This window comes from Eucyclogobius newberryi, unplaced genomic scaffold, assembly GCF_026437365.1.
Source record: "Eucyclogobius newberryi isolate DKJ021-1_F unplaced genomic scaffold, fEucNew1.0.hap1 SCAF_3, whole genome shotgun sequence".
Taxonomy (NCBI): Eukaryota; Metazoa; Chordata; class Actinopteri; order Gobiiformes; family Gobiidae; genus Eucyclogobius; species Eucyclogobius newberryi.
Window position 1 is genome coordinate 11,559,631 of NW_027315945.1, and position 13,572 is coordinate 11,573,202.

At 43.1% G+C, this 13,572-nt stretch overlaps 1 protein-coding gene across 2 annotated transcripts in view; it reads right to left on the reverse strand.

Moving 5' to 3' along the window:
• Positions 1-11,051, reverse strand: part of phldb3 (pleckstrin homology-like domain, family B, member 3) — a 49,563-nt gene extending 38,512 nt beyond the window's left edge. For both annotated transcript variants that reach the window (XM_072460868.1, XM_072460867.1), the window contains exon 1: positions 10,949-11,051. In XM_072460868.1, coding sequence (XP_072316969.1) covers positions 10,949-11,000 — 52 coding nt within the window. In that variant the 5' untranslated portion in view covers positions 11,001-11,051. The remainder of the gene's footprint in view (positions 1-10,948) is intronic.
• Positions 11,052-13,572: the final 2,521 nt, after the last annotated feature.

Below are 13,572 nucleotides of genomic sequence, written 5' to 3' on the forward strand. Positions count from 1 at the left end.
AAGCCGCAAGCGGCATCCAACGGCCCTCGCGGGCCGCCGGCCTTCCGACTCTGCGCTTTCGACTTGATAAAGATGGCGCCCTTATTGTGTTGAATTAAAAAAGAACTTGACAGACGGCGACACATTGGACATGGCCAATCCAGTGCAAATGAACACAAGTGTCAGTCAAATTTGCTGCGCCGCCGCACAGAGACCGTAGCACTTGGAATATAAATATGGATAACTTTTGATGCCCCGCTTGTGTAGATGATATTTCCCAAAGTAAAGCTTGATAGAGCTATTGCCCACGGAGGAGTTTGTTAAAGTTTGAAGCGTAAAAATGTGGTGATTTGAGCAATTCAACGATTTTCCCATAAGGATATCATGGGATGTTTCTGTCATCGCTACGGTTACGCCGTACAAAATATGACTTTGGCTGTCATACTTTTATGATCAGGATGGCAAATTAGAATTTAGTGCAAAATGTCATGTTATTTGGAAAAACTTTATTGTTTATAGGCCACTCTGAAGGCCAAATAGTCCAAATTCTGGGTAAAGTTTGTGGCTCCGTCGCACAGAGACCGTAAAAGTTATCCTTAAAATTTGGATAACTTTAGATGCCCCACTTGTCTAAAGGACGTACACCGATTTTGAGGTCGGTGGGCAAAACGTACTAGGAGGACTTCATTAAAGTGTAAAACATAAAAATATGGTAATTTGAGAGATTTTGCTGTTTTCCCATTTGTGACATATATTTGCGGGTCAGCCACACAGAGACCGTAGCACTTAGAATCAAAATATGGATAACTTTTGATGCCTCGCTTGTGTAGATGATTTTCCCCAAATATGAACTTGATCGGACAATCGCCCTAGGAGGAGTTCGTTAAAGTGTGAAGCGTAAAAATGTGGTAATTTTAGAGATTCCGCTGTTTTCCCATTTGTGACATATATTTGCGGGTCAGCCACACAGAGACCGTAGCACTTAGAATCAAAATATGGATAACTTTTGATGCCCCGCTTGTGTAGATGATTTTCCCCAAATATGAGTTTGATCAGACAATCGCCCTAGGAGGAGTTCGTTAAAGTGTGAAGCGTAAAAATGTGGTGATTTGAGCAATTTCGCGAATTTCCCATAAGGATATCATGGGATGTTTCTGTCATCGTTACGGTTACGCCGTACAAAATATGACTTTGGCTCTCATACTTTTATGATCAGGATTGCAAATTAGAATTTTGTGCAAAATATAATGTCATTTGGAAAAACTCTATTGTTTATAGGCCACTCTGAAGGCCAAATAGTCAGAATTCAGGGAAAAGTTTGCGGCTCTGTCGCACAGAGACCGTAAAAGCTATCCTTAAAATTTGGATAACTTTAGATGCCCCACTTGTCTAGAGGACGTACACCGATTTTGAGTTTGATGGGCAAAACGCACTAGGAGGACTTCATTAAAGTGTAAAACATAAAAATGTGGATATTCGAGAGATTTAGCGGTTTTCCCATAGGGATAACATGGGAGGTTTATGTCATCGCTACGACTACGCCGTAAAAATTAAGGCATTTGTCTGATTGGCTTTTTTGATCGCGACGCCAAAATAGAATTTTGGGTAAAGTTTAGAAAATTTTGGTAAAACTAATTTTTGACCTTCAATGTTAATTTAAAGGTCACTCTGTAGGGGGCGCTATCGCGCCCATTTCAATTTTGTCATCATAAACTGGTCCAAACTAGAAAGTTGAACAACTGATTCAAATTTGGTCCTAATCGGACTTGTTTTGATCAAATGGGAACAATTTTTAGATCTGCAATATCCCAAAATAAGTTGTCCAACTTTGCGGCTGCGCCGCACACAGACCGTAAAAGGTATCTCCAAAAATTGAATAACTTTAGATGCCCCACTTGTCCAGAGGACGTCCGCCGATTTTGAAGTCGGTGGGCAAAACGCCCTAGGAGGAGTTCGTCAAAGTTTGACGTGAACAAAATGGCTAACACAGCGTGTTTTCATTTTCAAAGGAAGATGGCGGGCATAGGGTAATTCTGGGGGCGTGGCCACAATAATATTTGTTTTTTGTCCTCACGAGAGGAATGCGTGTTCCGAATTTCGTAGCTCTACGACAAAGTTGACCTCGGGGCGTCTCCCATAGGCGCAATGTATTTTGACTTTTGTCGGTAGCGCTGTCGCGCCATTTTTTAACGAAAAAAAAAATGGCCCAGAAAAAACAAAATTTTTCGCCGATTTTGAATTTTGGGTAAAGTTTGGTGAGTTTTTGAGCATGTTCAGGGGGTCAAATTAGAGTTCAAAGCGATGAAGAACAAGAAAAATTAAAGCCGCAAGCGGCATCCAACGGCCCTCGCGGGCCGCCGGCCTTACGACTCTGCGCTTTTGACTTGATAAAGATGGCGCCCTTATTGTGTGTTGAATAAAAAAAGAACTTGACAGACGGCGACACATTGGACATGGCCAATCCAGTGCAAATGAACACAAGTGTCAGTCAAATTTGCTGCGCCGCCGCACAGAGACCGTAGCACTTGGAATAAAAATATGGATAACTTTTGATGCCCCGCTTGTGTAGATGATTTTTCCCAAAGTAAAGCTTGATCGAGCTATTGCCCACGGAGGAGTTTGTTAAAGTGTGAAGCGTAAATGTGAACATTTCAAGGATTTGGCGTTTTTCCCATTTGTGACAGTATATTTGCAGCTCCACGGCACAGAGACCGTACCACTTAAAATCAAAATATGGATAACTTTTGATGCCCCGTTTGTGTAGATGATTTTCCCCAAATATGAGCTTGATCGGGCAATCGGCCTAGGAGGAGTTTGTTAAAGTGTGAAGCGTAAAAATGTGGTGATTTGAGCGATTCTGCGATTTTCCCATAAGGATAACATGGGATGTTTCTGTCAACGCTACGGTTACGCCGTACAAAATATGACTTTGGCTCTCATACTTTTATGATCAGGATGGCAAATTAGAATTTTGTTCAAAATATCATGTCATTTGGAAAAACTCTATTGTTTATAGGCCACTCTGAAGGCCAAATAGTCAGAATTCTGGGAAACGTTTGCGGCTCCGTCGCACAAAGACCGTAAAAGTTATCCTTAAAATTTGGATAACTTTAGATACACCACTTGTCTAGAGGACGTACACCGATTTTGAGGTTGGTGGGCAAAACGCACTAGGAGGACTTCGTTAAAGTGTAAAACATAAAAATGTGGTAATTTGAGAGATTTTGTGGTTTTCCCATAGGGATAACATGGGAGGTTTCTGTCATCGCTACGACTACGCCGTAAAAATTTAGGCATTTTGGTGATTGGCTTTTGTGATCGGGACGGCAAAATAGAATTTTGGGTAAAGTTTAGACAATTTTGGTAAAACTAATTTTTGACCTTCAATGTTAATTTAAAGGTCACTCTGTAGGGGGCGCTATCACTGCCATGTCAATTTTGTCAGCCTAAACTGGTCCAAACTAGAAAGTTTAACAACTGATTCAAATTTGGTCCTAATCGGACTGGTTTTGATCAAATGGGAGCAATTTTTAGACCTGCAATATTCCAAAATAAGTTGTCCAACTTTGCGGCTGCGCCGCACACAGACCGTAAAAGGTATCTCAAAAAATTGAATAACTTTAGATGCCCCACTTGTCCAGAGGACGTACGCCGATTTTGAAGTCGGTGGGCAAAACGCCCTAGGAGGAGTTCGTCAAAGTTTGACGTAAACAAAATGGCTAACTCAGCTTGTTTTCATTTTCAAAGGAAGATGGCGGCCATAGGGTAAGTTTGGGGGCGTGGCCACAATGATTTTTTTTGTTTATCCTCACGAGAGGAATGCGTGTCCCGAATTTCGTAGTTTTACGCCAAAGTTGACCTCGGGGCGTCTCCCATAGGCGCAATGTATTTTGACTTTTGTCGGTGGCGCTGTCGCGCCATTTTTTAACGGAAAAAAAAATGGCCCAGAAAAAATAAAATTTTTCGCCGATTCTGAATTTTGGGCAAAGTTTGGTGAGTTTTTGAGCATGTTCAGGGGGTCAAATTAGAGATCAAAGCGCTGAAGAAGAACAAGAAAAATAATAATAATAATAATAATAATAATAATATTTTTAGCAAAAACAATATAGCCGTTTTTACTATAACAACAAATGATACATCGTTTGAAAGCTCTAAGCCTTCCCGATGCCGCCATAGGGTGGAATCATCATTACGAGCGCTTACGCTTCTGTCATAGCAGGAGTAAGTATGCATGATCCATGCCTTCGGCATGGGCTAGTTCACTGTACTTGCCAGGGGCGACGGGGTACCAAACATGCGGGCTGCGCCCGCATGTTTGGTCAGACAGTTGCAACGCTGCCTTCGGCAGCGTTGCGGGAGCAATAGGCCCTCCGCCCTGCTGGGGCTCGAGCCTAAATATAGCCGCAAGCGGCAATGATCGGCCCTCGCCACGCCGCCGCCACACCGCCGCCACGCCGCAAGAGGAGGGGGCGCTAACGCGCCCCAATTGTCCTTTTATTACGCCTACTGCTGAATCTGAATCTTATCCCCTTTGTTTTACCATCAAAAAGCTATTTTATTTTGAATTCTTGGCAAACACCGTGACTCTTTGAATGAAAATGTGGATAACTTTTGATGGTCCACACCTGAAGATGAGTCTCACCAAATTTCAGGTTAATAGGGCTGACGCCCTGGGAGGAGTTTGTGAAAGTCTAAAGTGTAAACATGTTCTGGCGATTTCCCCATTGGAATAACATGGAAGGTTTCGGTCATCGTTATGGCAACGCCATAACAATTATGACATGGGTCTCATTGACTTTTTTGATGGGGATGCTAAAATTGAGTTTAAAGTCAAATTTCATATAATTTCGCAAAACTAAACATTTAACCTCCATATAAAATCTGTAGGGGGCGCTGTGGCGCCAAATGAATTTATTTCACTTCAAGTAGGTTTAGGGCAAAGAGTTTAACAACTGATTCTAATTTGACGCAATTCGGACTTTATCCGCGCAAACGGCAGAAATTTTAAATATGGGAGATTTCTGAAATTCTAGCTACAGTTTGCGGCTTCGCCGCACAGAGACCGTGAGAGGTATCAATGTAATTTGGATAACTTTTGATGTCCCACTCCTCAGTAGCATTTTCACCAAATTTCAGCTTTTTAGGGCCAACGCCCTGGGAGGAGTTCGTAAAAGTACGACGTTTGGAAAAACTCCGAAGTCATGTTTAGCCATTTTTGAAGCAATATGGCCGACATTTGGTTGGGCGGACGGCGTTGCTGTAATAATATTTTTTACTTCTCTTGTCACCATCTACCTCTGCGCCAAATTTCATGATTCTACGATCAGATTTTTTTTGGGTCATTTCCCATCTCTCAATGCATTTTTGGTACATTTGGGGGCGCTGACGCGCCAATTTTTTTATTTTAGAAAAGGGAAATAGCCAGAATGTAGAGAGGCACGATTTTTAGAGGTGTGAACATTTTTGTGACTTTTCGTCAATGTTCACTGGGTGAAAAATAGGGGGGTTGGTCCCGAGAAGAAGAAGAAGAAGAAGAAGAAGAAGAAGAAGAAGAAGATTAAAGCCGCAAGCGGCATCCAACGGCCCTCGCGGGCCGCCGGCCTTCCGACTCTGCTCTCTGCATTTTACAGAGATGGCGCTGACGCAATTGTCTAAGAACTAAGACAGCGACACATTGGACATGTACAATGCTGTGCTTAACCAGTGCAAATGAACACAAATGTCGGTCAAATGTGCAGCTCCAGCGCACAGAGACTGTGACACTTGGAATAAAAATATGGATAACTTTTGATGCTCCGCTTGTGTAGATTATTTTTCCCAAATATGAGCTTGATCGAGCTATTGCCCACAGAGGAGTTCATTAAAGTGTGAAGCATAAATGTGAACATTTCAAGGATTTGGCGTTTTTCCCATTTGTGACAGTATATTTGCAGCTCCACGGCACAGAGACCGTAGCACTTAAAATCAAAATATGGATAACTTTTGATGCCCCATTTGTGTAGATGATTTCCCCAAATATGAGCTTGATCGGACAATCGCCCTAGGAGGAGTTTGTTAAAGTGTGAAGCGTGAAAATGTGGTCATTTTGGAGATTTCGCTGTTTTCCCATTTCTGACATATATTTGCGGGTCCGCCACACAGAGACCGTAGCACTTAGAATCAAAATATGGATAAGTTTTGATGGCCCGCTTGTGTAGATGATTTTCCCCAAATATGAGCTTGATCGGACAATCGCCCTAGGAGGAGTTTGTTAAAGTGTGAAGTGTAAAAATGTGGTGATTTGAGCGATTCTACGATTTTCCCATAAGGATAACATGGGATGTTTCTGTCAACGCTACGGTTACGCCGTACAAAATATGACTTTGGCTCTCATACTTTTATGATCAGGATGTCAAATTAGAATTTAGTGCAAAATGTCATGTCATTTGGAAAAACTCTATTGTTTATAGGCCACTCTGAAGGCCAAATAGTCAGAATTCTGGGAAACGTTTGCGGCTCCGTCGCACAGAGACCGTAAAAGTTATCCTTAAAATTTGGATAACTTTAGATGCACCACTTGTCTAGAGGACGTACACCGATTTTGAGGTTGGTGGGCAAAACGCACTAGGAGGAGTTCGTTGAAGAGTAAAACATAAAAATGTGGTAATTTGAGAGATTTTGCGGTTTTCCCATAGGGATAACATGGGAGGTTTCTGTCATCGCTACGACTACGCCGTAAAAATTTAGGCATTTTTGTGATTGGCTTTTGTGATCGGGACGGCAAAATAGAATTTTGGGTAAAGTTTAGACAATTTTGGTAAAACAAATTTTTGACCTTCAATGTTAATTTAAAGGTCACTCTGTAGGGGGCGCTATCGCGGCCATTTCAATTTTGTCAGCCTAAACTGGTCCAAACTAGAAAGTTTAACAACTGATTCAAATTTGGTCCTAATCGGACTGGTTTTGATCAAATGGGAGCAATTTTTAGATCTGCAATATTCCAAAATAAGTTGTCCAACTTTGCGGCTGCGCCGCACACAGACCGTTAAAGGTATCTCCAAAAATTGAATAACTTTAGATGCCCCACTTGTCCAGAGGACGTACGCCGATTTTGAAGTCGGTGGGCAAAACGCCCTAGGAGGAGTTCGTCAAAGTTTGACGTGAACAAAATGACTAACACAGCGTATTTTCATTTTCAAAGGAAGATGGCGGCCATAGGGTAAGTCTGGGGGCGTGGCCACAATGATTGTTTTTGTTCGTCCTCACGAGAGGAATGCGTGTCCCGAATTTCGTAGCTTTACGCCAAAATTGACCTCGGGGCGTCTCCCATAGGCGCAATGTATTTTGACTTTTGTCGGTGGCGCTGTCGCGCCATTTTTTAACGAAAAAAAAAATGGCCCAGAAAAAATCAAATTTTTCGCCGATTCTGAATTTTGGGCAAAGTTTGGTGAGTTTTTGAGCATGTTCAGGGGGTCAAATTAGAGATCAAAAAGCAGAAGAACAAGAAAAATAAAAATAATAATATTTTTAGCAAAAACAATATAGCCGTTTCCACTATAACAACAAATTATACATCGTTTGAAAGCTCTAAGCCTTCCCGATGCCGCCATGGGGTGGAATCATCATTACGAGCGCTTACGCGCTCGTCACTCCCTATTCCGTCGGGATGCCCCGCCCACTCCCCATAGACTTCCATTGATTTGAGCAGATACAAGCATGGCCCATGCCTGCGGCATGGATTCTCGCATACGGGACGATGCCAGGAGGGTTTTTGGAGGAATGCAGCGCTTCGCGCTGCTGTTGTCAACAATTAGTGAATGGGCTACGCCCATTCACTAATTGTTGACTATTTCTGTCATAGCAGGAGTAAGTATGCATGATCCATGCCTTCGGCATGGGCTAGTTCACTGTACTTGCCAGGGGCGACGGGGTACCAAACATGCGGGCTGCGCCCGCATGTTTGGTCAGACAGTTGCAACGCTGCCTTTGGCAGCGTTGCGGGAGCAATAGGCCCTCCGCCCTGCTGGGGCTCGGGCCTAACAAGTAATTTGGCCATATTTGGGGCATTTTCATCGCTTAAGTTTTGTTTTGACAGACATGCCACTTCACAGTATTCTCGCTTCTCATTGGCCGAGCGGTGTCCGTGATCTAATTTTGATGAAAGCAGGCATCTGATTGGCCGCTGCGTTCGGTCGAGTTCGGTTGTACTCGGAAATGCCCGGTCTAATTTTGCGCCCAAAGTGACATTCAGGTTGGCGGGCGTCAATTCAGTCTTTTTAAAGTTGTTTGCAACAAAAGCTGTGTCAATGTGGAAGTATCCAAGGGCCCCGCCCCCTTTGGAGTTGTTAGCATCGGGGCAATGTATATATGTTAGTAGTTTATTTTGTAGGCTGTGATTTTATATATTCCAAAAGATCTCCTTGTGTCAAATGTTGTATACAGTATTTATTTTGTATCTAAGAAATATTATTATGTTATTATATATAAAAGATAAAAGTACTTTAAATTGTTTTACATGCTAATAACAAGGTTTAAAACAACAAATGTATCTTGTTCTCTTGACGCCGCGATGCCGCCCCTGAAATTGCTGGGGGGCCCCTAACTTTTTTAGATAGGGGGCCCCTAACTTTGAAAATCTATTTCTCAGCCTGGTATCGTAATTGACAGAAAGTCTTTTGAGGTTGACATTTTAGTATCGTGACAGCGCTAATACTTTTACATTTGGGCAGAATAATTTCCTTAGCTATAGCAAAACATGACTTATAATAACACGCTAAATAATAAACATGGCATGAGTCGGGAAGTCTAATATTGTGATTTTAAATTTGGTTTATAATACTTTAGTCCTGGTGTAGACATGGTTCATCGATCTGTACTGGTTTAGTTCTGGTTTAATCCAGTTTTGTGCAAGTTCTATACCTCAGAGAGCCCTTGTTATAGCCATAGAGTTTCAGATTTGGTCCAGTCCAGGTCCTGTCCTGGTCCAGTCCTGGTCCAGCGTTGGTCTCGTCCTGGTTCAGCCTTGGTCCTGTCCTGGTTCAGCCTTGGTCCAGCCTTGGTCCTGTCCTGGTCCAGCCTTGGTCCTGTCCTGGTCCAGCCTTGGTCCTGTCCTGGTCCAGCCTTGGTCCTGTCCTGGTTCAGCCTTGGTCCAGTCCTGGTCCAGCCTTGGTCCGGCCTTGGTCCAGCCCTCGGTCCAGCCCTCGGTCCAGCCCTCGGTCCAGCCCTCGGTCCAGCCCTCGGTCCAGCCCTCGGTCCAGCCCTCGGTCCAGCTCTCTTTCCATTAAAACCTGGGACAGTATTCTCTTTAATGCCTTTAGCTGCCTTTATTGTCCCCGTTTTCCTTGAGACTTCCTTGAGTTATTTTGGGAAAAACCCAGTTCTAATCAAACATCATTTCCCATCTCTCCGTCCCCCTGGCATGTGCCCTTGCCTCGACCCACTCGTTTGCCCTGTGTGCTGATAGAAGGATGGAGAATCTGATATCCCGGGTCGCTGTGAACAAAAGGAGAGCTTGTGCACACCGGCCTCACTGTCATGGGACAAGCATCGATGCAGATAAAGCCCATTTTGGGAGTGTTAAAATGATTCAACGGCATCAACGGGTTTGTGCAAGTTACAACTGTGCAGGAGTATTAGATGAATCAGGTCACAGTTTACAGACAAAAACAATATGTATAAATGATGGTCAAATATTTATGTAAAGGGATATTTGTAGACATGTTTGAATGTTCTCGTCACCCCCATTTCATGCTATACCACTAAATGTTCTGTCAACGGACGAGGGATGTCACGAATATTAGGTTAATCGATTATCGTGATGTAGATGTTTTTTTCCAACTCAATCAATAGTCCAAATAATGAATGTAAAAGTGTTTTTGCGTCCCGGACGAATGAGGGATTACACCGACATCTTTTTGCCATTCAAAAAGTTGGATTTCATAAAGCTGGTCACAATATGAGTAAAAGTAACGAGTTATACAATGGGAATGAAAGAAAATTGAAGGTCACGGCCTCATTTATCGTGAATAATAACTGTTTGTAACACTCAAATTCTATATCGTGACAGCCCTAAAATGAAAACAAACCAAAAAACGAAAAAAATTCAAAAGTAGTTTTATTGTCTCATGATACCACTAGAAAACTAAGGACTAAACCCCAACTTACACAATCAAAATTCATCAAAACACAAGCAGGACAGCAAGTAAGTTCTCAGACACATTTCTCAGGACAAAACATTTAAAAAACTCAACCCAAAAATACTTGCATCATCAGAATGTACCAAGGAGGCAAAATGACTGAACTAACATCAGATTTAAAGACTAATGTTTTCAGCCGATCAAAGTTTGGATTAGTCCATTTGATTAGGATTATAAGGATTTAAATGGGACGACAGTTAGACTAGTTTTACCGTAAACTTGTGTGGGGTCAACACAGTATTCAGGGTTTTGCCTTTATAAAAATGTCAGTAGCGTCAAGCAAAATCTCCAATTAAATAAACAAAGAATGTAAAATGTCCTTAAACCTAAATTTGATGTCACTCACATGTGTCTGAGTGGTTTTCAATTGCCAAAACCACTTTCATTTGTCATAACTCGTGCGATTCTGTGGTTAATCCCAGTTCCTCCATTAAAAAAAAATCACATTAAACATCTACAATTTTGCCTCTTTTTTGAAATTTAGACTGATTTACAAACTTTTAAAAGGCTCTAAACATACCTGCACATTGTCTTTACAAACCATGCTGACTCTTTCTGACAACAATAATAACTAACCAATAAAAACACAAGCAGACAATGACATTTTGCTAATTAAACAACTCTACAAAAGTCTATAAACTGACAAAAACACACGTGCAGCCTAAGTTTGAAAGAGCATGCGCAATTGTGTACGCTCTGAAACCTACCGTGGCATTAAATAACAACACAAAAACACTTAAATCCATTATTATGTTATGTATTGGGCTGCTACGATCTGAAAGTGGCTGGTTTACCTGAAAACGTGGTCCCATAAACGCCAAACGTCGCTCCTCGCGCAGATGACATCACATCGCGGCACCAAATCCGAAATAATCGAGATCTTCCCGAAAGTTCTTTCACTTTCAAAAAGCCCCGGTAACGTAAAGCTCACGCGCTAACGTTACCGTGAACTTGTGGATTCAATTGTTGTCGCGTTAACTCCACCTGACTGAAGAAGAAGAAGAAGAAGAAGAAGAAGAAGAGGAAGAAGAAGAAGAAGAAGAAGAGGAAGAAGAAGAAGAAGAAGAAGCGAGTGCGTGCGCAACAGGTGAAGGCGCGGCGCGGTGCGGGTGCGATGCGGGTGCGATGCGGTTGCGGTGCGATGCGGTTGCGGCGCGGGTGCGGTGCGGTTCCGACTGTGCGCAGCGCGAATCAGCGGGATCCACACAGACAGAAAAGAGACAATGAAGGTTTAAAGTCCAGGCAGGACACGAAAGTCACGGTGACGTTAATCGCAGGAGGTGACAGACGAAGAGGAAGCGTGAGGAGAGAGCGTGAGGAGGTGGAGGAGGAGGAGGAGGAGGAGGAGGAGGAGGTCCTGGGACAAAGTTACGCGCTGGTTTCTGTCAGGGTTTTCGCAGACACAGACTGGATTGAAACACCTACATAGACTTTTGTGGAGACATATGGGACTGTTTTTAGTCAGAAATAACTGGCTTTAATCGATTTAAAAGTGTCATTTTAGCCTGACGCGTAAAGCGGACACGCCCCCTTCACGTGTATGCATTTTATATTCAGTTTATTGTTTGAAATGATAATAATGGGCTTTGTAACACCAAAGCAATGGAAGAACTTCTAAAGAATACGACAAAGTCTGAGGGATAAAGTCTGGCGGTAATGCAACAATTGGATGCCAACTGCCATAAAACAACAACAACAACAACAACAAATGATAATAAGAACAGTATATGAAAGACTGAGACACATCATCTGTAATGATTTGTGGGCTTATCAGACGTGTTTTGGATATTTTTGGCTAAAAATATAGAACTTTGAATACACAGCAGTTGCTATGTTTACGCGCAGGCCCAAATCTGATCATGATCCGATTTCTGGAGTCGTTCAAACGAGTCACATCTGATTTCTTCCAGATTGTTCTCACATGTGCAGGTTTTGACATGGGGGAAAATGAAAGAATTCAGCAAATACAGAAATGAAAGAGAAAATGTTAAAGATCAGAAGAGTTCTTTTAAAATGAATTGTACTTTTCCTTCCAAATACAACAGGGACTCTAAAAACCCACAAATGAACTGTTTTGTTTATCAGATTTCTCTTTAAAAATCAGCTCTAATTATTGGGTTATCTGATTACCGTAGCTATCGTGACTTTTACAGGCCATGTAAACATCAAGCTAAGAATAAACGTATTAAGTCTGGTTGGTTTTTTTAAGATTTTGTGTCTGTGCTGATAATATTCCACGTGCAGGGAAATGCAAGGACATTCCCATCAGAGTCGGTCGCTCTCACACTTGACCTCAAGATACCGAAACGAGATGGGGGCTGGTGTCTTGTATGAAAACTGAAAGTCAATCTGAAAACTGAGAAGTGAGAGGAATGTCACATTTCTGTCACCAGTTTTCCCACAAATACTGGAGCTCTGCACACTGATGTATTATAATTGATGTGGGTAGCCTATAAAAGCTTGTAATGACAGCTATCAACGTGCTCTCACAACAGAAGCCAAGAGCGAGTTGTTGTTAATATGAAATTTGATGAAGTAACCGATGAGTCATTGGTTTGATCCTTTGAGTTTCAGTTCATAAGTTTGGTGCTCTTCTGTATATTCATTCATATGACAGTGGCTTTACTGGTGCAGAAAATATCAATTACATGTTAGTTATGTTACTTGGCTCTCAAGAGAGACTCTCAAGAGGGTCCTAAGACCATGGAGTCAAAATATAAAGGTGCCACATACAGTTGTAAATACTGGTGCAAACACACTACAGCACTGGCCAGCGTTACAATAATCCTAGTGCAGATTAACATACCAAAAAGCATTTTCCACTCAGCATTTACACAGCGCCTCCTGAGGCAGAGCTCAGCTCTGAGTGGGAGGAAGTCTTGACTGGAAATGCTTTATCACTGGGCCGGGCCCCTTTGCAGTGCTTTGTGAATGAGCTGATAGTGTCAGAAGTTATTTCCAGTGACATGAGGCTGGTGTGGAGGAGAAGGGCCAGGGGCCCGCAGTGACATGGCAGTGACGTGGCAGTGACATGGCTGTGACATGGCAGTGACGTGGCAGTGACGTGGCAGTGACGTGGCAGTGACGTGGCTGTGACATGGCAGTGACGTGGCAGTGACGTGGCAGTGACGTGGCAGTGGGGCGGCAGTGACGTGGCAGTGACATGGCAGTGACATGGCAGTGACATGGCAGTGGGCCGGCAGTGACGTGGCAGTGGGGCGGCAGTGACATGGCAGTGACATGGCAGTGACGTGGCAGTGGGCCGGCAGTGACATGGCAGTGGGGCGGCAGTGACGTGGCAGTGACATGGCAGTGACATGGCAGTGACATGGCAGTGACGTGGCAGTGGGCCGGCAGTGACGTGGCAGTGGGGCGGCAGTGACGTGGCAGTGACGTGGCAGTGACGTGGCAGTGACGT